Source organism: Halichoeres trimaculatus, unplaced genomic scaffold (assembly GCF_033239565.1).
Source record: "Halichoeres trimaculatus isolate MK-OKI-2021-1 unplaced genomic scaffold, fHalTri1.1 fHalTri1_scaffold_16, whole genome shotgun sequence".
In the NCBI taxonomy this organism is placed as follows: domain Eukaryota; kingdom Metazoa; phylum Chordata; class Actinopteri; order Labriformes; family Labridae; genus Halichoeres; species Halichoeres trimaculatus.
This window is the reverse complement of record NW_027437194.1, coordinates 11,104,854-11,128,134: the sequence shown is the minus strand read 5'-3', so window position 1 is coordinate 11,128,134 and position 23,281 is coordinate 11,104,854. Positions and strand designations below refer to the sequence as shown.

The window sequence follows — 23,281 nt, the reverse complement described above, 5'->3', positions numbered from 1 at the left end:
AAAAATAAAAAACTGAATGAGATGATTGTGGGTAGATGTCTGTAGATGAAAAGGTATTCCTGTGGTTCCTGATTCAGAAGTTTTGGTCCAGATTTGTTGAACCTGTTACGTGTAGGTTTTCTTTTAAAAGACCTGAAAGTGATCTTCCTCCTGAAGAGTCTCCACTTAGAAGCTGTTTAATCTCAATCTTTGTTTTTCTGTTTTAACCACCAGTGATAAATTTATTGTAAATAAGAATGACTCCTGGTGATGGGTGCTGTACCCCACTCCAACACGGATCAAACAGAGTCCATTATGTTGGACGAATGTACAGGTCTATTTTCAGACTCTGAGCTCTTATTTGTTCAGTTTGTTTATTTGAAATGATCTCGTGTGGACGTAGGAGAGCCAGTCACTCCTCAGTTTGTCTCTTTAATCATGCTATGTTGAAAATATTCTGTATTATCTTCGCTCTGAATCTGCTTGGTATAGAAACCAATTTATGATGAAAGATAAAACATATTGATCTATGTTTGTTCTTCTTTAGCCTATTTTCAAAATGTTTTCATGTGTGTTTGATGAAATAAGTTTGCATTGTCTTCATTTGATCAGAAGGTTTTTAAATCTCAGAATTATTCAGCTGAATTTCTGTGACAGTTCTGTTATTTCTGTCCAGCCTCAGTTTAATATCACTAACAGAGGGCGCCAACATCACTGTCCACATTGAACTGAACTGATGGAAACCTGGAAACTGACCTGGCAACAGTAACCCTCACGGATTCAACATGTAATGTTAAGACCTGTAATAGATTAAAATGTATGATTACATTATAGTTTAAAATGCCTGTAATTTTTTATTGTAACAGATTAAGATAGTTTAGTTTTGATGTGTCCGATGTGAGATTTCCAGTAAGTTTATGATGTAATGTAACTGAAAGAAATGTTATTTCATGATCTCTTTGAACTTCAACCCAGAATTAATCCATTCACTTATCCTTGTGAAATAAAATCTTATTAACATTAAGGCATATTTTTGACTTCATCAATTTGTTGTCTGTTGTTTTTAATAACTGTTAATTAATTTGTCATCTTCAAATACCACACATTAAAACAGTAAGTATAATTTAGAGTGTGACTAGCTTTAGCTCAGTGTTTGTCCCTTTGACACACCACACGTTATTCTTATAAGTCTAATTCATTTTGGTTAATTTTCACATGTTCTTTGCTATTTTCTGGGTAACTTCCTCACTGTTGTCTATCAACACCTCATAACGTAACATTCCTATTTTTCTGAGTTTGTACTGATGCCCATTCATTAGTTCCTGTGTCTTAATGAAACCATTGAGCATATTTACGAATAGTTTTAAAAGTATTTTAAAAACTTAAAGAGGCAAAGACAGGTCTATAGTTTAATATAGATTTAGTAAACTGGGACTCCTTTAGCTGTTTTCATATTATCAGAGAAGAGACCAGTGAGAAAGAATTTTTATTTCAAATTGTGATCATTCTTACTGAACCACCTATGAACCATGTTAGGGGCTTAACAATACCATCATGTATTTCCAATATAAGTGGCATACAAGTTATGTCTTCACATTGCTTACACAGTCCACCAAGGAACATGGAGTCACTGTTTAATACATCAAATTTATGATGGAGGAAACTGTTATTATTATTATTATTATTATTATTATTATTATTATTATTATTATTATTATTATTATTATTATTATTATTAATCAGTCTAATTCCTTCTGAGAAGTGCTGCCCCTGACCACCAGAGGGCAGTGAATAATCATCATATGACATCTTTCCCTGATTCAAACAAACACAACTAACAAACTTCAGAGAAAAATCATTTTGTATGAACTGAATAAAGATATTATTCCGTGCATTATAAACCCATAAAAAAGAGCTTTATTATTGCATAAAGGATGTAATATTCTGTGTATGGACAGAGAGAGGGATTACTATGATTAAAACTGTGTCATAAACTGCATCAACACAGTAATTACCACTCTTTAAACATATTTTTTATTTTAACGTATTTCATTCTGTTTAATTTCTGTTCTTAAATTGTAATTTTATGTATTTCATCGCTATCCTTTTTCATCTTTTAGCACTATTTTCACTCCTGTTGCTATTTTCTGTTTGCTGTGAATATGATTAAAGATTAACTCAGTCAGACCTGGTGGCTTTATAATTTCTTTACAGAAGACAAAAAGAAATATAATTTGACAGAAGATGTATTAATTTATTTTACTTTTAGAATGAATAAAAGTATAGAAAAGAGTTAATGTTTTAAGTTTTTGCAGTTTTGACTTCAGTAGATGATGAATAAAGTTAAATATAATGACTACAGTTAAATAATATTTCTGTTAGACGGTTAAGTAATCTGAAAACATGTAGTGAAACTGTGACAGTTTTCATTTCAATACTTCCACTGTTTCACGGACACTGACAGGCTTTTAATTTGAAGGCAGTGACGAACTTTAACTGTGAAAGGATTGCAGGAAATCGTGTCAACGCTAGTTTCTTGCGGTTTAACTCGTGTCTCGATGAAACTATTTCGGTCAATTTGGAGATTTAAAGACATGAAACCTCGTTTAAAGGTGAACAGGTGTGTTTGGTCTCGTGAGGTGATGCGTTTGTGATGTTTATGAACACAGAGGACTGACCAGCCAATCACAGGAGAGAATGTTAGATGTCCATGGTAACGTGGATCGTTTGGGGAGGGGCAGACTTTGTTGTTAAAGGTGAAGATAAAAACTAAAGAGTCGGTGAGTTTCTTTTTGTTTGATATCGACCAATTCCCACATGTTTATGATGTGACGTCACTAGTTTGTACCTGCAGACTTTAGACCTGAACCATCCGAACCTGGACTATATGAACCGTAATTACTGAAAGTTCAGACTAAAAATGTTAAAGCAGGGCGTGTTAAATAGAAATCAGAGGGACTATCAGATCATTTGAGTATTAAAGTTTAAACACTGTCCGTGTGTTTACCTACACATGTATAGTTATATATCTGTGTGCATATCTGTGTGTATCTGTATATGTGTGTGTGTATCTACGCATATCTGTGTACCTGCATGTATCTGTATATTGTATTTTTCTGTGAGCTAAGACTTCCTGTAATAGCAGTTTATTATATATTTTGTTGTGATTTAACTGGCATGTTTCAAATAGTCAGGTCTGGTGGACATGTCATCATATGTCAGTATTTAAAGAAACAGGTTTAAAAGTTCATTCTTATCTGTAAACACAGTTTTCTGTCCTCTTATGAGTAACTAAGGCTGTCTGTTGGTGTTATCAGTCATGGCTGGGACATCGAGACATGATCGAGAGATGGCAATGAACGCCAAGCGGCGGCTGTCTGAGTGCTCGGACCCAGTGGAGAGGCTCAGGCTGCAGTGTTTGGCCAGAGGATCGTCTGGGATCAAAGGTCTGGGCAGGTGAGCTGATGGCTGTGGCCCTGATCCTCCTCCTCCTCACTTTAACTGGGAGTTACAGGTCTCATACCCAACCCGGTGAGATCAGCAGAGGCCCTAAAGGAGTCCTCGGTTCATCCCTCCCACAGTGTGAAATAACAAAGCTGAAGATTGCTGCTTAGGGAGTGGATTTCATTACCGTTCTTTGACTTCTTTGTTCAAACTAGAGCTCTTAAGGAGCTCAGATCAGACTCAGAGCTGTGCACCTTCAGCACAAACACAAGTGATGACATGTTACGAAGGGTTAGCTCATTATGAGGATGATGGTGATGGTAATGCAGACTCTGAGGTCTTCCTGTGGATGATGAACGCTGACAGTAAACAGGAAGTTGTGATGTGTTTGTTTCTTGTTGTTGGTGCTGATGTTGTGGTTTGTTGGTTTGACTCATATCCCTCCTGTTTACTAACGTCTCACTTACACATCTCAGCGTTCAGTGTCCTGATACAGACTCTAACTTTACTGTCTCAGCAGGAATCCTCTCTGCAGTGAAATGACGTGTAGGATGGTACAAGGCATCAAGCTCAGGCCATAACAGATGTGTTTCATAGCGTGAAATGCTATAATCAAAGTGAAAACATTGCTCCAACAGTAATGATGATGGATAAAAACTCATCATTTTTAGATCCTCTCAGAACACTTTGCTGATTTGTTGAATGACTCATGATATTCACTTTACATGTTGTGCTGTGCAGGCGGTGACTTCTTCTGTGTGTCTTTCAGGACCTTTAAAATAATGGATGATGATAGAAGCCGCTCCCTGGACCTGAAGGAGTTTCTGAAAGGTCTTAATGATTATGGGATCCTGATTGAGAAAGAGGAAGCTACAGATCTCTTTCAGCACTTTGACCGTAATGGGAATGGGACCATCGACTTTGACGAGTTCCTCATCACTCTGAGGGTAAGAAGTCTGACCAATCACTGAGCAGCAGGTCCTTTCTGCTCTCTGTGTCAGGGCGCTGATTTCTCTACATTGATGTGATTCAGAAACAAGTTTAACCTTTAAGAAGAGGAATTGTGTATGTGTTGCCTGAAGCCACAGATGTCTAAAGCCAGGAAGGAGGTGGTCATGCAGGCGTTTCGGAAGCTGGATAAGACGGGTGACGGGGTGATCACCATTGAAGACCTGCGGGGGGTTTACAACCCCAAGTACCACCCCAAGTACCAGAACGGGGAGTGGACGGAGGATCAGGTGTTCAGGAAGTTCCTGGATAATTTTGACTCTCCGTATGATAAAGATGGACAGGTAACAAACATGGACAGGTGGTGTCTGGTTTTATCCTGAATTAACCATCATGTATTAAAAAAAAGTGTAGTTTTGTGCCATGAACCCACAACACCCTGCACCAGATAATACCCCTTAAAACTGAGCCATTAAGTACAGGAGTGAAGATTCAAGATTCAAGATTCAAGGTTAACTTTATTGTCTCACAAAGTGAGAAATTCATTTTGGGCCAAACACCCTCGCTGCAGTCACATCAGACAACACGTCAAACACATCACATACACAGAATACCAGGCGCAACCTCATAATGCCACTACAGTATAAAGTGGTGAATACAGTAGTGAATACATAACAGCAAATAAATACAAACAGTTGAAACATATGAATAAATAGCAAGGGAGCTAACTGTGCAAAAGTGCTACTGCGCAAAACATGCAAAAATCAGAGCACTGGTCTCAACTGTTCTGGTCGACCATTTTAATAGACGCAGGAATAAATTAATTTTTAAATCTGTTTAGTCTAAAGTGAGGAACTCTAAATCTTCTTCCGGATGGTAGCAGCTCAAACTCACTATGTAGAATGTGTGATGGATCATTGATTATTTTGTATGCCTTTTGCAGAGTGGCCTGATCACAGATAGTCTGACTGGAAACCTGCTCTTTAACACCTGTACTTTTTCCAGCAGCATGAATTAACCGAGATAGTTTGTTTCTGAGCTGAACAGAAAGGTTCCCAAACCAAGCTGTTATGCTGTATCTGATGAGACTCTGCAAGACAGCCTTATAAAAAATTAACATAAATTTTTGATCCACACCATGAATTCTCAGTTGCCATGAGAAGTGCAATCGTTGTAATCTGCAGCAGAGGTTGTCAATGTGTGTGCTCCAGGAGTGTGCATTGTCAATAAACACACCAAGGTATTTGTATGACTGCACCTGGGCAATGGATTAGTTATGGATGACCAAAGGCCGGTGGTCACCCACCCCTTGAGGATCAAACACCATTTCCTCTGTTTTATTTATGTTCAGAACCAGATAGTTATCATCAAACCAATTGACAAACCTCTGAATTTTCATGAAGTAGTCAGATATAACACAGTCCTTTTTCAATAATGATATATCTGACTACTTCAGATCAGCTCTTGTCTGAAGATGCCACCGTGTGCAGATGTAAAGATGTTAAAATGCATCACTGTTAGCACTGAATCTCTCGTAGCTCATCCTCTGATATAACTTAGACACAGGAACACTGGCAGCTGAGGACCTTTTTCTGCCATACTAACAGTGTGATCTCAGCGTGATCCTTACAGAAAACAGTGTCTTGGAGATTTTCTCTTTGGAGGACTCTGCCTCTCTTAGAGTTAGCTCAGCGCTAAAGCTGAGATTAGAGTAGCAGTAGATTAGAGAGCAGTAGGAGTCTACCAGAGGAGGATGATGGCTGTGTGACCTGAATGATATAAACCTGTACTGACGCTGCGTTACTCTCTGAAGGTGACCCAGGAGGAGTTTATGAATTATTACGCTGGTGTGAGCGCGTCCATCGACACTGACGTCTACTTTATTGTGATGATGAGAAACGCCTGGAAACTCTGAGTTAGCCTCACTCCGGTAAACCTGCTGCTGGTGGAGGGAAGAGGAGGAGGAGGGCGGGGCCAGTTCCTGTTTCACACTTTTTCTGTTTCCTCACAGTCAAATCTGTAGACCTGAAATACTCTGCTCACAGCTGCGACTGATAGGGACTGTAGATAGTGACACACGTGGACAGTAGTGTGGTGTCTCTCAGGGGTTTCTTTGCAGCAGGTGGATTTCTGGCTTCTCTCTGTAGTTGAATCAAGGTGAACTTTGACCTCTGTTCTTACCTGCTGTGTTTCCATCCAAACAGGAAGCTCCTCTTTTCTTGTTTCTTTAATAATCTGATCAACGCCTCGCTCAGTTAGATTATGACTGTTCTTTTTCCAGAAGTTCAACGAGATGTTCAGTCGATCAGGTCACCATCAGAGGAGGGAAGAACCACAGTCTCGTATTTGAACAGAATGAATCTTAATGGAATCAAATAAAGTGTCGTTACACAGATGATTTTTTTTTGTTACATTTAAAATAAAGGAATTCATTTGTGGCTCTTTGGATGGAAACCAGCAGCGCTAAGATCAGTAACCAACCCTTTTCTCAGGGCTTTTATTTTGTAGACGTCTCTCCTTCCTGTGGTCTGTGTCTCAGGTCCTCTTCCTGTAACCTGTGTTCTTCTCCACAGGTGACCAAAGATGAGTTTGTGAACTATTACTGTGGAGTCAGCGCCTCCATCGACAACGACGCTTATTTCATCCTGATGATGAAAAACGCCTGGAAGCTTTGAATCAAACACCATGAATCATGAATGTGATTGTTTTCCTTTTAGCTTTAAAGAGGGGGTATTCTTCTTTTTTAAGTCTTTATTCTGTCCCTCTGGTGTCCCCTTAGCCCCCTATTTTCTCTCCCTGGTATTTTAGAAAAATCTTTTTTTCAACCGCTGTCTGAATCACTTTGTTTTAGCTGCTGTCTCTTTAAGGCTTTTATTTTTTAACTTTCAAAGTAAACCCAGAGTGACAGACTGTCTTTGCCTGAGCTCTTTTATTGCATGTTGGTAAATAAATCCTCTGTGAACAAAGAGGAGTCTCAGGTTGAAGAAACAGAGGCAGAGCTTCCTGTTACAAGTTTAATCAAAGAAGGTCCCCCAGCTGGATAATATAATCTACAATAATACCTGAAAACAACACCCAATGTGTTATAATACTACAGCAGCTTTAAACACAAGAAATGAACGTACATAGATTCCTGGAATATATTCAAATACAGACATTGAACATGGTAACAGGTTCAGGCTTTGCTCAGTGGATTAATGATGAGCTTTTATAACCAGCGCCTCCTTCTTCCACACTCTGATGTACACTGCAAAAACCTGAAATCTTATCAAGTTTTTTTTCTTGTTTATAGTGAAAATGTCTTTTTAGACTTGATATGAGCCCCTTTCACCTGACCAGTCCAGAAAAATGTCTTATTTCAAGTTCTTTAAAGACAAAATGAGGTCTAAATTGCCTGTAACAAGTAAATAAAATCTGCCAGTGGGGCAAGAGAAATGTGCTTTTCAAGATTAGGATAATGTCTTAATACTAGTTCATTTCTCTTACCCTACTAGCAGTTTTTTTTTTTACTAGTTACAGGCAACTAAGACCGCTTTTTTGTCTTTAAATAACTTAAGCCTAAAAAGACATTTTTACTAAAAATAAGACAAAAACACTTGATAAGATTTCAGTTTTTTGCAGTGTATCTTCACTGCAAGATCTGAAATCAAATCAAGTGTTTTTGTATTTCAGTAAAAACAGTTTTATTAGACTAACATGAGCCAAACACACCTAACACAAAAAGAAAACATCCTGATTATAGATATCAGAAGGCAAAAATGAGGCCCAAGTTGTTTTAAACAGTCAAAAATCTGTTGAAATGTTTGTGTTACATTTCCTGAAATAAGAATAATGTCTGAATAAAAGAAGTTTAATAAGTGCTTTTTATTTAAACCCAATTTTTTTTTAACACTTAAAAAACAATGCAGGTGTTATTTTTGTCTTTTACTATCTTAAAATCAGACATTTTTCTAGACATGTCAGTTTAATAAGGCTCATTAGGCCCAATAAAATATATTGTGAGAAGGGAACTTTTGATAATACTTCAGTTTTTACTGCGTTCTTTCCTTTTCTCTCTGAATAAAGGTTTAAAAAATAAAATAACAATAACATGTCAAGACCGGAGCGTTCAGCAGAAATCAGCCCTACAGAAAAATAAAAATATCAAATATATTAATACATTATGAATCATTTCATGACCAAAATAAGGTGAATATAAACCTGCAGCTCACCACCATCCACAGCTGACCACACCTTGAGATCTTGGGTTTAAGTGTCCTCGGAGGACAAACATGAGGACAGATGATTCCACAGAGAGCTCACAGAATCTCACGTGATTTAACGTGACTTCAGAAGATAAACACTCGTGTTGATCAGCGTCGTCCTGGTGTGTTTTGGTATGTTTTCTGCCAGCAGCAAAAAAAATATCTGAAAGTAATCTCGGTAAATAACTCCACAAGCTCCTCTTCTTCATCTCTTGGCTCTGGGTTCAGTTTAGTTCATGTCCTCTGCTCCTGAGCTGGAACATCTGGGTGATGACACTTTCATGTCAGCTCCTCTCACTGGTTGTTGGAGGAACTTAGTCTGAGCAGGAAACATAAATATCAAACACGTTTCCTTAACACATGAAGGACTTAAAGCTGCTGCAGACACAGACTGGAGTCGACAGAGGAGGTGAGAAGGTTCGGTACAGGTGTGTGCCGTTCAGCACACTCTTTGTGGAGTTGTAGTTTGTGTTGTGTAGTTTGTGTTGGGTATGTTTAGAAGCAGCATCATGTTTTTGGTTGGGTCAGGTGGCTCAGAAACACACCTGCATCTCACCTGAGCACTGACTGAGGTGAAGGTTATACCTGTGGATCCTGATTGGTCAGCAGCTTCATCAGAGAGCTCTGACGTTTATTGGTGACATCACACAGAGAGAGCTTCCTACTGGCTGATGAGCTCGTATGCTCTGACATCACTTCAGTTTGTACATCCAGCGGTCCAATAAAACGTGTTCAATGAAACAGAAGCTGAGATATAATCAGAGCACATGGACATTTGAGAGCCGAGCAATCAAACAGAAAACATACTTAAACTAAAGATAGATTATAAATATATAAACTGTTGAACTGGCCCTTTAAAATGTGAGATCGTGTAAATGAACTTTAAGTAATATGTGCTGTTGAAGAATACAAAAAGAAGCAATGCTCTGATTTTGCAGCTGGTCTTAGCATGGAGCTCTGATCATGTGATCAATCATACAACCACTTCCTCTGTTGGTGTTTTATGTGATCGATCTGATCTGAAAGAAGCTGGACATGGTGACGTAAGCCTCCTCCTGCTGGTTCACTCCAAACACCCCAGGCTGGAGTCCTTCTCCACTGCTGCCTTCAGGTGTGTGAGGTCCCTGCTCCACCTGTGGGACGTTGATGGAGGAGGGCCCGGGGCTCTGGAGGCCGTCCTCATCATCCCCTCTGCCTGACGAGGAATGGCCCAGCAAGGCAGACATCTCCAGCTCCTCGGTGCTGACGCTGGTGGTGGTGGTGGAGCATTCAGTGGTCTGAGTGGAGCAGGGTGGAGAGGAGTCTGAGCTGTCAGCTGTAGCTGGGCGCGAGAATTCGACGTCATCACATTGTTGATCCTCGGGTTTCTCGATAGGGACGACTTTGAGAGCGCTGAACTCCTCAGGTCTGAAGTTCAGCAGGAGGCCCTGGAAACCAGATTCACTGGGTTAGTGTGCAAATGACTCTTCAGGTTAATGACTTTCTGAACTGATGACGTAAAAGTACCAAGGTGCACCAGTAGGACTCACTTTATTGGTCTTACAGATCTGTACCAGAGTGCCTTTGGGGTGAGGAACTGCCGGCCACATGTAGGAAAATATTCTGAAACAGGCAGAGAGACGTTAGCAGCCTCCACATGATTAACAGATCTGATTAGACTGAGAGCAGAGACGCTCACGCTTTCTTTTTCCAGAAGAACACAGCACAGGAAGTCACCAGCAGCAGGACCAGACATGCGATCAGTCCGTACACCTGAACGTCAGGTTTCTTTTCTGGAGAAGAGAGTCCAAACACAGAGAGATTGATACCCACCTCTGACTCTAACCTGTGTAAATGCTGAATCAGCCTCACCTCCACGAATGAGCTCTGACTCAGCATCGCCCCCAGGAGTGACAAAGATGAACGTCTGGCTCCATTCGCTCCAGGTGCCTTTCAGGTGTTGAATTGGTAAGGCTCGCACTCTGACATGATACTGAGCGTTGCTCTTCAGCTGCCTGGTGTCCACCTTCAGCGTGTCTGAGGACGAGACGTTCTGAACCTGTCCAACAGAAACAGACGTTACTCACTGCAGAGCGAGTAAAGAGGGGTAGAGACTCAGAGGAACTAAAGTTACTGTGGTATGGCCTTCTGTCCAGATGTGCAGCTGGAACAGCTGGTTCTGGACCCTCAGGTACTCTTTGTGGTACGGGGTCTGGATGAGGAACATGGTCTGGCTGGAGCTGGAGTGGAAAGTGACGTTTAACACCTTGGGACTCCTTGGTTTGACTGCAGGGACATAAAGAGACAGACGTCACAGTGAGGAGCGAGAAGCCACCATCCGATCATCATTTTCACAAACTGACGTCAGCTTACTGCCCCCTACAGGCTTGGAGCAGCATGCTTTATGTCACTGTTTCTCAAATTGTGGTCCACAGACCACTAGTGATCCGCCAGTGCTCCCTAGTAATCCGCAAAGACCGCGAGGACATTGTATTTTTTTTAATGGAACATTCACGAAAAAAAGGGGGTGCGAGTTGTTCGGCTACTACGCAAATGGATAAAATCTATAAAAATTGGTTCATAAAAGCAGTGAGTAAATTAATTTAATTTAACTACTTGAGAATTTAAATACTGGAAATTTTAAGTATTTTGGAATAATGTACCAGTAATGTAGTTATACTCAGATTTTGAGGTCCATTTTCTCCCTCATTCTAAAAGAAAACAACAAACAAAACACCAAACTATGAGGAAATGAGTGCACTTTTTTACTCTAGTCTCTGTCATTTTGAATAAAAATTGTTCTGAATAAAGGGAATTAAAGAAATAAAATGTATACTTTTAATCATAACAACAATTGGCATATAATCCATTTTCAAAATAATCGTTATTTGCAGCCCTAGCAAGTTGTAACATGTATGATTCGAGTTTATAGCATATGGGTTTGTTGTCTGGGGTTTTATTCTGGGGCTGTTTAGCTCGAGGTGGTCCGCAAGAGTTTTCTGGAGATAAGTGGTTCTTGGTCTGAAAACATTTGAGAAACACCGCCTCAAAATTTCCTCAAAATTTCCAAGTCATGTAGATCATTAATTTTGAGTTAAACTAATAAGGACTGTGGTTAGGCAACTCATGTCATGGCAGTAACAGTTAGTGTAGTTAACACAAATGATTTGTCAGGTTAATGTAACTTCAGATTATGATGGATACTGTGATGGCATTTTGTCACTGTGAGCGAGGAGGGAACGCAGTGGGTACAAGACCCTGCTGTTCTTCGAGATGCTGAACAGAGGGTACAGGCTGTCTGTGTTCTAAATGGCACAGACCAGCTGTTTATGCTACATGGCTATGACCTTCTGTCTCGTCTGTCTGAACCCAAACCAATCAGCACATCTCATTTATCAGCATCAACACTTAATGCACTGTAAAAATATGAGCAATGAGGACTGATCTATGCAGCGGTGCACAGACGGCTGTTCTGCTCCATGTGGAGCACAGAGGGTCCATGCAAATGAGCACGGATGGCCGGTTGTGCAGCCTAGCACAGGCAGCCTGTCCCCCCTGACAGCGGCTCTTGATGCACAGCAGGGTCTCATATCCAGTGCCTTTACTCCTCACGCACAGTAACAAAACACCCTTACAAGAAAAAATGTCTTTGCTGTAAAACAACTAAAAGTATTTGTAGCAGTTTTGCCAAAATTGAAGACATAACGATAACGTTAACCTGCCAGCTCTGACTGACTGACAATACCTGAAGATTTCCTTTGTGTTTCTCTGGGGTTTGATGATGATTAATCTTCACTAACAGCATTTAAGTGAAGGGATGAGTTTTATGACCATCACCAGAAAGTTATATTAACAAGTTATATTAACTAAGTGAAAACTAGGAAGGTCAACAAATTTAGCAGACATCAGTTATGATCACGCTTTATTTAAAGTAAGGATTAAAATTAGATCTAACAGTGTAATACACTCTGAGTTAATGTTTCAGCTCTGCGGAAGGTTTCTACCGAACTATAGCACTGCTATGTTGTGTGTGTGTGTTTGTGTGTGTGTGTGTGTTTGTGTACTCATGCGCTTCAGGTCCATTTGGGTTAAAGAAAGACTTCCACTCTTGAGGTGTGCAGTCACATCATAGAGGACCATAGGGCTCAGGTCTGGAGAGCTGATCGAGTTCCCGGGTCTCTCAATGCAGCGTCTCATGGAGTCCAAATCTGTGTAACTGAACAGAAACACACTCAGATATCAACTCTGAACGTTGTTGACACTCATCTCAACTCTCACACGTTTTACCATATGGTTATCCTCTCAATGCTGTCTGCCTCTTCATCTTCATCATCCTCATTGTCGCTCCGCCCCCCCACTAGTCTACAGGTCAGACTGCTGCTGGTGATCATGATGTGAGACGTGCAACCCAGTCTGAGCTCTGAAACAGAAAAACCTTCATCAGAGAGAGACAGCTCTGACACAATGTGTGTGTGTTCGTCTCCAGCGGTGAGTCAGTCCCTATTGGGCTTCGTGTTAAATGTTGGAGCAGAAATAAACATGTTTACAGTTTTTTACAAAAACAAAACCAGGGATGAATTCTCAGCAGCAAAGAGAAACCAGAAAAAATCTAAAAAACGGAACAATTGTTGAATTCAAAGCACACTTCTCTTGAGTTGGACTGACTTATGAGCAACTGTCAAAGCTCTGCTGACCTGAGTCTTTCAGGAGACATGAGTGGATCCAAAACTACCCTGCTGAAAAATTAATGTACTAAGTGTACAAAAATTTAGCAGCTTAAAGCCACACTTATTATCAATATACTTCAAGTTTGTCTGTATTTGAAAAACACTAAAATGACTTTTACTATCTTAAAAATATACTAGCGTTGTACTTTTAGTATATTGCTACTGTGGTAATGATATGCTCAATTATATTATTGGCTTCTTCCAAAAACTAAAAGAGCATATTCAGCAGTTAATAATCAATACAATTTATCATTACTTTGCTTTTCGTCATTGCACATGCAAATGTATTACCAGTATACCACAGGCTGAAAGACAAGAGTGGTTTCATAGAAATGCTATTTAACACTTTCCAAAATTATGTCTTGAGGTAAAAGCACAAATAACTACATAATTCATTCAAATATAACTTAAAATGCACTCCAACTTAATATTACAGTTTTTATACTAAAATGTGAACTTTTAAAATATGCTTTAAGTGTATGTTACAATGAAATTTGAAGGGAACATTTTAAGAAAACACCAAAAGTATATGTAAAAATCAAATTTTAAATTAGTACACTTACACACAATACACTTTACCTTTACTTAAAGTACATTTTAGTGTAATATATTTCAATAAAGTGCATCATAGTGTAACTATTTTAAAGTGTGTTAAAAGTGTAAGCGTTAAAGCACGATGTTCAAATACTTTTTATATGTTAACAAAAACTACAATTTGTGTAAATATATTTTCAAATCACTTTTGAAAAAATGAATTTAATTGAAATACAATAAAGCACATTTTTTTTCAGCAGGGTAAGCCACACTTTTTTATTAACCTGCATAAAACAGAGCTCATCCTGCAGAGCTCAGGTCACAGGTTTGTCATTAAGCCCTAATAATTAATTCAATGAGCTCATTTGTTAAATATTGAGTAAATAAGCATAAAGCGTAAAGAATTCAAAGTCCGTGTTTTGGTTGTTGCACTGAGGAGTCAGAAAACAGCAGACTTGTTCGAACACGTCCTGGAGAATTTAATATCCAAACTGTTGCATTCCTCTTGTGCAGCAGCGGCTCGTACTCCTAGAGCGGCACACCCTGAGTTTGTTTTCGTACTCTACAGATAGAGTCTGTGATCAGAGATCTGAAACTCCTCTTCTCCTCTACCTCAACATATTATGTGTCTCTGCTGAAACACTAAACCTTTGAAACACCAACCATCAGCTGATGTCACCGTGGTTCATCCTCTGTATTCAGTCCAAACCTAACCCCTCCCAGAAGCCTCAGCTGGACTCCTCACCCTGTCATGTCTCAGCAGCACGACATTAAAGACGTCAGAGAGAGATGACTGCACGCTGACCTTTAACATCAAACCCCAAACATCTGATAGTCTGAACCACCTGTGTCACACCATCAGTGTGAGTGTGAGGAGTTTCATGTCAACACTTTAAAGACCGTTAAAGGGTTTCTCACCTGAGTCTGAGTCTCCGCTCTGAGCTCCTGTCCGAGCAGGCAGGAGAAGGAAGACTGTGACTCCCCACACACACAGCATCTCCTCTCACAGCCTCCTCTATCAGCCTTCTCCTTACAGCTGCAGACTGCACTCCTTTCTTCTCAGACTGACTCCTATTTCCTCAGATTGACTCCTCTCTCCTTAGACTGACTCCTCTCTCCTCAGATTGACTCCTCTCTCCTCAGATTGACTCCTCTGTCCTCAGGCTGACTCCTCTTTCTCTTGCAGACTGATCTCCCCCTCTGAGTTGAAACCTGCAGGCTGTGAACTATGGTTCTCCTCCTCAGCTGGCGGGTGGAGGGGAGGAGGACGACGAGTGGTGTTGAGCAGAGGAAGGAGGGGGAGCTGCTCAGTTGGGTTTTTACTCACAGGATGTTTTGTAAATCTGAAAACACTGTCAGCAGACTGAAGCCTGTAGTGAAGGATGAAGCCACAGTTAGTTGAGCCAAAAACATCATCATCATCATCATCTGAGCGAACACGTTTCTAAATGTTCAGTCTGTGAGGATCATTTCTCCACCTCAGCTGATTTATTCCCTTAGTAAACATTCTCCTCATGAGTTTATGGTCTTAGTCTCTAGTTTTAAGTCTTCACAGCTTGATGGTCATTTAGTCACTGGTGGTCAGAGCAGCGAGAGGAGAGGAACTGACAGGTCTCTGCCTGTTTGATAACACGGCTCCTTTATTTGATATCTTTTTTAGCCTATTTGTAAAAACATCTGCAAATGAGGTAACACGAGGATATAATGAGGATATAATGAGGATACAATGAGGATACAGGGGCCTTTGGTGAGGGTACGATGAGGCCACATGAGGTCAAAGTGAGGAGAGTCCCCAGAAGCTCAAGTGCTCACCAAGGCCCCGTTTCCACCAAGTGGTCCGGTATGGATTGGTACAGTTTCAGTCGGATCAGTAAAGCCTGATCCTGTTTGCACTTTCCCAGCCAACCACTCTTGGTAGATGGCTTGTAAGCTGGATACTGATAGCCGGGTCAGCTATGTGATAACGGCATTGCAAACGTTTACACAGAGCAGACAATGAGCCCTGCAGCCTCCTCTGACACTTGCTCTCCGTCAAACTGCAAACATGAATCAGAAACTCTAACAGCAGCTCACAGGCCACTTCCTGTCGACGCCACAGGCTTTGCTTTAGAACCAGGCTGACGAGAATGCAGCGGCTCTTAGCTAATGACAATCCACCACCATCACCTGTCTATGAACAGTCATGGTTGGAGAAACTGTTCACAGTCAGGTGATGGTGAAACATGAAGAAATGTGAAGAAAGATGAAGAATGTTTCAGCACTCTGTGGTAAAAATGTGCAGAAAAAGAAGTGAAAGAGAAAAGAGGCTCTGTGATTGGCTGGCTGGCCTGTTGGGTCATTAACGGTGTCATCCAGGTCAAGAAGGGAACAAACTGTGTTTATTAGAGTCTTATCCCCACGTTTCTACCTCTGCCTCAGCTAAGAGTGTGAAGACGCTGAATCCTGGAGAACTGACGAGAAGAGGCCGTGGGTGGAGAAGAGCAGAGAGGCAGGCTGCGATGAGAGGAACCGGTGGAGCTGGGTGGGGGTTTGAGGGTTTGGGGTTTCAGGAGGAGGAGGAGTTGATGTGACTGTGGTTAACATTCTGCTCTCTGCAGGAGAGGAGAGCAGGGATCTTTCAAGGACTCGGCTCTGTGTGTGTGAATGTGCGTAGAAATGTGTGTGTGAGGTGGTTAAGACGCTTTGTGCCCCCTCCCACACACACACACACACACACACACACACACACACACACACACACACACACACACACGCACTCACACACGCCGCAGCTCTGAGGTTCATATCTCCATCAGCATCACAAACATGTTTGTCTGTGGTTTTTATGTTTCTGCAGGATGAGTGTGTTTACACTGAGAGAACACACACACACACACACACACACACACACACACACACACACACACACACACACACAAAAACATACACACACACACACACACACACACACACACACACACACACACACACACACACACACACACACACACACACACACACACACACACGTATTCAGAGGAACCTGTCTTCTCCTCCTGGTCTTGACTCTGAATTTGTCTTTTTGACCCCATGTTTCACTCAGAGCAGCTCAAACATGTAAAGTGAGCATCAGCTGATCTAAGGCCATGTCTTCACGTAGCCGGGTAACTGGGAAACTATGTTTTTGTACGTTAAAGCCTGTCATCCATGCGAAACTGTAGTTTTACGTCACTAAAAAAGATGTTATCTGAAAACCCTGGTTTCATGGTTTCGTGTAGACGCCAGGAAACGTGGTTATAATAGTTTTGGATTTGTCATTGTAGTTTAGTTTTAGTTAGTTTGGACATTTTTTTTCCATTACAGTTTAGTTTTAATTAGTTTTAGAGCAGGGATTCTAGTTTTTATTTAGTTTTGATTTTTGTAACAAGGCTTAGTTTTAGTTTTTTCTTAACTTATTTGCCAGGTGCAGGATTCGAAAAGGTCAGAGTAAATATTTTGTAATACTGTTTATATTTAAGGCCAACACAGTGCTCACTGCTCAGTCAAAGCTGAAAGTGAACTGTTGGCTGCTGCTTTAAACACAAGAAAATAATATAAACTTAATTTAAAAAATATAAACATAAATTATCTAAAAAAATGTTAACATGAATTAAATAAAAATAATATAAACATAAATGATATAAAACAAAATAATATGAGCTTTAATAATTAGAAACTTGGACTCTGTAACAATAAAGTCAGACTCACATGAAATTAAACTATTACAGATGCTCTGATTCATTGCTCCACTACGTTTCGTTGCAGCCAGTCAGTGCAGTAAACAAGCATGTCCCAGTACGTTGCTATGATGGTACTGTACATGGTATGGATAATGTGTCTGATTAATTTAAATCCTAAAAGCTATTAATATTGTGAAAAACAATAATGAAGGACATTTTGTCTTTACTTTTGGTTAGTTTCAGTTAGTTTTGTGAACACAAGATACACTTTTAGTTTACTTATCATTTTTGTTTTCTTTTCTAGTCTTTATTGGTTTGGGTTTAATGCAATGTATTTTAAATTTTAGTTTTAGTTTTTAGTTTCATTTTAGTTAACTATTACAGCCTTGCCGGGAAACAGAGTTTTTGGCTCTCAAACGTCACAGCTGAATGACAGGGATTCATTCTGATTGGCTGGCACCAGTTTCAGGTCTGAACAACACTTTCCATTATGGGTTCGGCATGCCTCGAGCTGCACTTATCAGCAGGTTTTCCCGGTGTGTGTAAATGAAAGTATTTCTAAAAACGAATGAGGGGGAGATATTGGTTTTTTGAAAATGTCTGGCTACATGTGCAAGGCCTGAGTGTCATGATCTGCCCCTCGTGGGGCTTCTCTCTGCTGTCTCAGGCTCACTGGCACACCTGTGCCTCATCAAGCTCTTCAAACAGGGCTTATATACTGTGGATGAGGAAGAGATCAGCACCAGTGAATTCCCATTCTCCCTGCTGTACTTCAGCCAAGTTTTCTGAGAATCACTTGAGATTTTTTAAAGTTATTACTGTGACTTACCCTGTGTGTCTCTGCTTACCCTCCAGTGCCTCCTTCGAGCTCCTGCCCTGCCACCCAGCTTCATCCACACTGCCTAGCTCTCTCTGGATATCTGGACTTTGGATCAACATTTAACTTGTGCAATAAAACCTTTTATCTGCTCTCCTTCTCTGTTTCCGTCTCCGTCTGCTCTTGGATCAAACTCAAAACAACTGATTACCAAATCCTGACACTGAGTCTCTTTACCCTCTGGAGATGAACTCAACAGCTTCATTAGATTCTTTTTTAATGATTTTATTTTCTTTCAGTATTATTCATGATGATTCTGTTTTGACCCCACATTTAGTCTCTCTGACCTCTGAACACAAACATCTGAAACTTTGATAAACTTTGCTCCTCTGTTTCAAAACACACAACCCTCCTTCACAAGAACACACATCTTTACACTTTCACAAACACATCTATAGCTCTGTCTATACCTGTTGACATGTCTAGTGTATTTATGTCTCTGTTTCACCTCCTTCCTCCTCATAACCACAGCCAGACCTCCTCTGAGTGCACACACACACTGACACACACACACACACGCAGAGTCTGACAGCGGCGCAGACAGGAGCAGGATTCTGTAGAAAGGTGTTGCATGTCATGCAAACAGGTTGAGTTGAGTCGTCACCACATCCTCTTCCTCACTCTGAAGCTGCTGAAACTGTTTTTAAAGGATAAACACGTTATGAGTTTTAAACACACACGCACACACACACACACACACACACACACACACACACACACACACAGTGTACTGTATCAGGTTGGTTAAAGTCTGTTGATTAATATTTGAACAACAGTTTCGGCCTGCGATTGGTCCACAGTGTTAAACCGGGGATGAGTTTCTTTGTGTATAATCAAACTTGACTTTACCTCAGGATCAATAAAGCAAGCAAATTAGTAAGCAAGTTAGCAAGTATCTAATCTATCAATCAATCAATCAATCAATCAATCAATCAATCAATCTATCTATCTATCTATCTATCTATCTATCTATCTATCTATCTATCTATCTATCTATCTATCTATCTATCTATCTATCTATCTATCTATCTATCTATCTATCTATCTATCTAAAGTTGAGCCGATCTCAGGATGTTTTAGAGACCGAGAAGAAACTGTTCTCAGATAAAAACTGAACATACACTGGTCAAACAGCAGGGGGCGCTGGGACAGGATGAGTCTGCAAAGAGATTTAAGGCACAAATGAAGAAGAAAAAGATCTGCGTAAAAACTCCAAATCCTGTGGTTTGGATGAAAACATGAAGAAATTAACACAATACAGTTTGTGACAGACCTGTGTATGTGTGTGTGTGTGTGTGTGTGTGTGTGTGTGTGTGTGTGTGTGTGTGTGTGTGTGAGAGAGAGACATTATGCCACCTGAGTGACAGGTAAACCACACACAGCTGGATCAACCCACAGAGAAACACAGAGGGAAAAAGAGAGGGCATCTGTGGGAACGATTCTCAGCCTGGTTTCTCACAACCCTCTGATCAGTGTTTGTGATCTTCTTATACTACAGATATATGTTTATTATGTGACTATTATACATATATTTATCATAATGTGTCATTTATATAAATAATAAAACATATACGTATATGTTTGCTATCATTTATTATTGTTTTTAAACAAAGGAAAGTTTACCTCTCAGGGAACCAATTAGCAGACAGGATCCAACCCAGAGGACCAATCAGAGAGTGACCTCTGACCTGTGGCCCCTGACTTCCTGTGTCCAGACTGTGGTCTTGTTTTTGTGAAGAGGTTCAGGGAAAGTAAAGTTGATACTGGGTTAGAAGAAAGAGTGGAGTAAGAGTTTGTAAAACAGGCTTTTATTCCTGGGACAGAGAGGTGAGGACTAAATATTCTCTTTCTGAGTCAGACTTTCTTCATGTTGTACTCTGCTGTGCACATCAACTTTAACATCAGACTGAAGGTAAAGACGCACATCTGATTCCATTTAACATTTACATGATCTGACCTTCTCTTTCTTTCTTTTTAAACATCTCTCCCTTCTTCATTTTCACTTTCTCTTCATGAAAACCTTTCGTACATTCATTAGTGTTTGAGCAGGAAGCACTTTGAACGGCATAAACATAACCTTCAAGATAAAAGTCTTCTACAAGAGTAAAGGATCTGCACGTCATCAAACATAAACAGAATGATAATGACATTAATAAAAACAATAAAAGTGTTAATGTGAAGTTATGGCAGCAGACTGCAGTGTTTTCTCTGACATCAGGGGGCAGCAGAGCTCAACGGTCACACCTTTGAGTGTCTGAGCGAGGATAATATGGGTCAAACAGGAAACAGAAAAATAATCCAACCAAAAACTGATTTTATGAAGAATCCATCAGATCAAAATCTGACCAATTAGAGGGGCGGATAATGCGACAGAGAATTAGGGGGGGGACTAGGTCTCTGTTGGTCTGTTAAGGCACACCAAGGAGGACCCTGAGACTGATCTGGATCAGCAGTATGCTGGACATGTCTCTGAGTGTCAGAATGAGTTTGTAAGTTTGGTTCCCCAAGTCCTGGATTAGGACCAGATCTGTTATTCGTGCTGGAGGACTCAGACCCTAATGAGGAAGTCGAGGCCTAGCGAGGCAGGGATGTGCAGCGTCTCCAGGCTGAGAGCAGACGGCGTGTATGGGAAAAGCACTGGGAACATGTGCTTGGTGTCCACTAGGAGCTGAGGGGGGTCGTTCCGCTCCTGGAGCTGGTTCTGAACACACAGAGACATGGGTTAGACTCAGGTCTAGCTAAGAGAGCAGACAGACTCACAGTCCACTCTTGATCTTTTTATTCTAAGCTCTGTTAGCTCCACAGGGGGGCGCTGGTCGTCCTGCATCCACAAGTAAATAACCTGTGAGTCTCACCTGGATGTTCCTGATGAAAGATACGGTGACTCTCTCCTCAAACTCATTCAGAGGTGTGTACAGATTCAAGATCTTCACCAGCTGAAACAACAATAAGAACATCAGTATCAACAAATCAACAACAAATCTGTGTGCATGTATGTCTGTTTGTCTGTGCCCCAAACCTGCTGGCTGGTCAGGGCGGTGCACAGTGAGCAGATGGCCTCGGCGTCCTGAGTGGTCTTCTTCTTGACCTGCAGCAGCTGAGCAGCCTGGATGATGGGCTCCAGTGTGACTGCAGCTTTACTCTGGTACAGGTTGTTCCCCCTGAGCCACTCCTCCAACTGACTGGTGTTGTACCTGGGCAGACACACACAATCACACACAGAGGACGTGATATAGACGTCGCCTGACCCCTGATGTGACAAAGGTGAGGCTGCTGAGGGCTTACCTGAGCTGCATGCCCGTGCTCCAGGAGCAGACGTCTTTGCGCAGCAGCAGGTTGTTGAGCGTGACAGCATTGATACAGTGGAAGAGCTGCCGTACCACCTGACCCACGATCTCCGGGTCCAGACCATGGTCCCGCATGATGCTGTGGAACTGTCCCAGCTGGCGGATAAGAGCCTCCAGGGTGTAGCTGGTGGGGCCCCCGGCGTCTGTGTCCATGCTGGATGACCGGTTCCTGTAGCCCATGGGCTTGACCCCCGACAGGCTGGGGATGCTCTCACTCTCCAGCATGGCTGACACTAGAGATGAGGACAGAAAGGTTAGGAGCTGCTCACAGATACCGTAAAACGCCCTGCAGCTCTGTCCCGCCAGCTGACTGCTAACACAGCTAACCGCTTGATCTGTTTCCATGGTAACAGAGCCAACAGCTGCACACCTATTAGCGGATGAGATGATGAGTCAGTGAGGAGAGGAATGAGTCAGAGGTGAAGGGGGTTTCTGTCAGAGGAAAGTACCGGCTGATCCGAGGATAGTGTGTTTACATCCTGTCGTGATACAGTGCCCTGACAGCTGGCCTCAGTTAGGGGCAGTGCACTCACTTTACAGACAGGTGACACTGTTTGTTGTGATAAGTATTAACACTGAAACTCAAAAGAAACATGATCCAGCTTGTCCGTCAGACCAGACGCTACATAAGAAAAGAAAGGAAGTAGAACAAGAACAAAATACTGAATAAAGATGAAAGGTTTGACTCAAGGAGCAGAAAGTGTAGGATGGACAACCTGTTCTCTCCTACCCTACTGAATCAGGTAACTTCTCACCAATCATGGGCTGGATGATCCCCTCGGCCACCTTGATGAGCTGCTGGTAGATCTGGATGGAGAGGTCACTGAGCACCTGTCGGTACTCTGCCAGGTCAAAGTTCTTCAGACAGTGCTCGTTCTGTTTGCTGGTGTTCTGCGTCATGAACGCCTGAAGAAATGGGGAACACCTGTGAGTCCTGAACCTCCTCAGAAATAACCTAAAGTGTGTAATCATGGTGTGTGTGTATGTGTGTGTGGCTCACCTCATCTCCACTGTACTGTTTCAGACAGTGCAGCAGGCGGCTGGTGTTGGCCAGCCAGAAGGACGTCATCTCAAAGTCATCGTTATTTTTCTGCAACAGAACAAAATCACAGGTTTGAGCTAAGTCAAACAAACTGCTGTCCTCATCCAGAACACAAGGTGGTGATATGCTCCCCTTAGATATTTACATTTGAACCCTCTTCTTGTTGTTTTATCACAAACCAAAACGATGTAACAAATAAGGGACCAAGAGGCGAACTGACAGTGCCTCGATCTGTGGAAACCTTTGGGCTCATCTCATTCACTTCACACACAAAGAGTGAGACAGGTGAGCAAGCAGGCTCTCACCTTCAGGACTTTCTTGATGCAGTTGATGGTGGAGGTCAGCAGAGCCTCCACTTTCTGGTCATCGTTGATGTAGTCCGCATGACGGATGCACATGAAGAGAATATAAGCAGGCAGACAGGGAACTGTGGCCGATACCATGCTGGGCCTGACATCTGGA

General features: G+C 41.4%; 3 protein-coding genes across 8 annotated transcripts in view; 1 reads left to right on the top strand and 2 right to left on the bottom strand.

The window, feature by feature from the left end:
• The first annotated feature begins 2,546 nt into the window (after window positions 1-2,546).
• Window positions 2,547-7,769, top strand: capslb (calcyphosine-like b). 2 transcript variants are annotated; one of them, XM_074690761.1, is made up of 5 exons: window positions 2,547-2,759; window positions 3,297-3,435; window positions 4,193-4,370; window positions 4,512-4,715; window positions 6,945-7,769. In XM_074690761.1, the coding sequence occupies exons 2-5, from the start codon at window positions 3,299-3,301 to the stop codon at window positions 7,044-7,046; spliced, it is 621 nt and encodes a 206-aa protein (XP_074546862.1). In that variant the 5' UTR covers window positions 2,547-2,759; window positions 3,297-3,298; the 3' UTR covers window positions 7,047-7,769. The 2 variants fall into 2 exon arrangements, with proteins under 2 accessions (XP_074546862.1, XP_074546861.1); XM_074690760.1 differs by having other exon boundaries at window positions 4,506-4,715.
• Window positions 7,770-9,349: 1,580 nt separating this feature from the next.
• il7r (interleukin 7 receptor) lies at window positions 9,350-15,007 on the bottom strand. The gene is made up of 8 exons (XM_074690889.1): window positions 14,774-15,007; window positions 12,882-13,014; window positions 12,659-12,810; window positions 10,729-10,880; window positions 10,467-10,653; window positions 10,294-10,387; window positions 10,145-10,217; window positions 9,350-10,042 (listed from the first exon to the last, which is right to left on the bottom strand). The coding sequence occupies exons 1-8, from the start codon at window positions 14,850-14,852 to the stop codon at window positions 9,617-9,619; spliced, it is 1,296 nt and encodes a 431-aa protein (XP_074546990.1). The 5' UTR covers window positions 14,853-15,007; the 3' UTR covers window positions 9,350-9,616.
• Window positions 15,008-20,249: 5,242 nt separating this feature from the next.
• myo5b (myosin VB) overlaps window positions 20,250-23,281 on the bottom strand; it is a 28,073-nt gene continuing 25,041 nt past the window's right edge. For all 5 annotated transcript variants that reach the window (XM_074690372.1, XM_074690374.1, XM_074690373.1 and 2 more), the window contains 7 exons: window positions 23,125-23,276; window positions 22,778-22,867; window positions 22,533-22,683; window positions 21,716-22,010; window positions 21,450-21,624; window positions 21,286-21,366; window positions 20,250-21,131 (listed from right to left, as the gene is read on the bottom strand). In XM_074690372.1, the coding sequence (XP_074546473.1) occupies window positions 20,979-21,131; window positions 21,286-21,366; window positions 21,450-21,624; window positions 21,716-22,010; window positions 22,533-22,683; window positions 22,778-22,867; window positions 23,125-23,276 (1,097 nt within the window). In that variant the 3' untranslated portion in view covers window positions 20,250-20,978. The remainder of the gene's footprint in view (window positions 21,132-21,285; window positions 21,367-21,449; window positions 21,625-21,715; window positions 22,011-22,532; window positions 22,684-22,777; window positions 22,868-23,124; window positions 23,277-23,281) is intronic.

What these genes read in the sequence shown, in the direction of transcription:
- capslb (XM_074690760.1), top strand. Translation starts at nt 3,299, where the DNA reads ATGGCTGGGACATCGAGACATGATCGAGAGATGGCAATGAACGCCAAG. An exon ending in AGTTCCTCATCACTCTGAGG is followed by an intron (nt 4,371 to 4,505) that starts GTAAGAAGTCTG and finishes TGTTGCCTGAAG; the next exon opens with CCACAGATGTCTAAAGCCAG. An exon ending in CGTATGATAAAGATGGACAG is followed by an intron (nt 4,716 to 6,944) that starts GTAACAAACATG and finishes TCTTCTCCACAG; the next exon opens with GTGACCAAAGATGAGTTTGT.
- il7r (XM_074690889.1), bottom strand. Translation starts at nt 14,852, where the DNA reads ATGCTGTGTGTGTGGGGAGTCACAGTCTTCCTTCTCCTGCCTGCTCGG. An exon ending in GTCAGAGCTCATTCGTGGAG is followed by an intron (nt 10,388 to 10,466) that starts GTGAGGCTGATT and finishes TCTCTTCTCCAG; the next exon opens with AAAAGAAACCTGACGTTCAG. An exon ending in TTCTTCTGGAAAAAGAAAGC is followed by an intron (nt 10,218 to 10,293) that starts GTGAGCGTCTCT and finishes TGCCTGTTTCAG; the next exon opens with AATATTTTCCTACATGTGGC.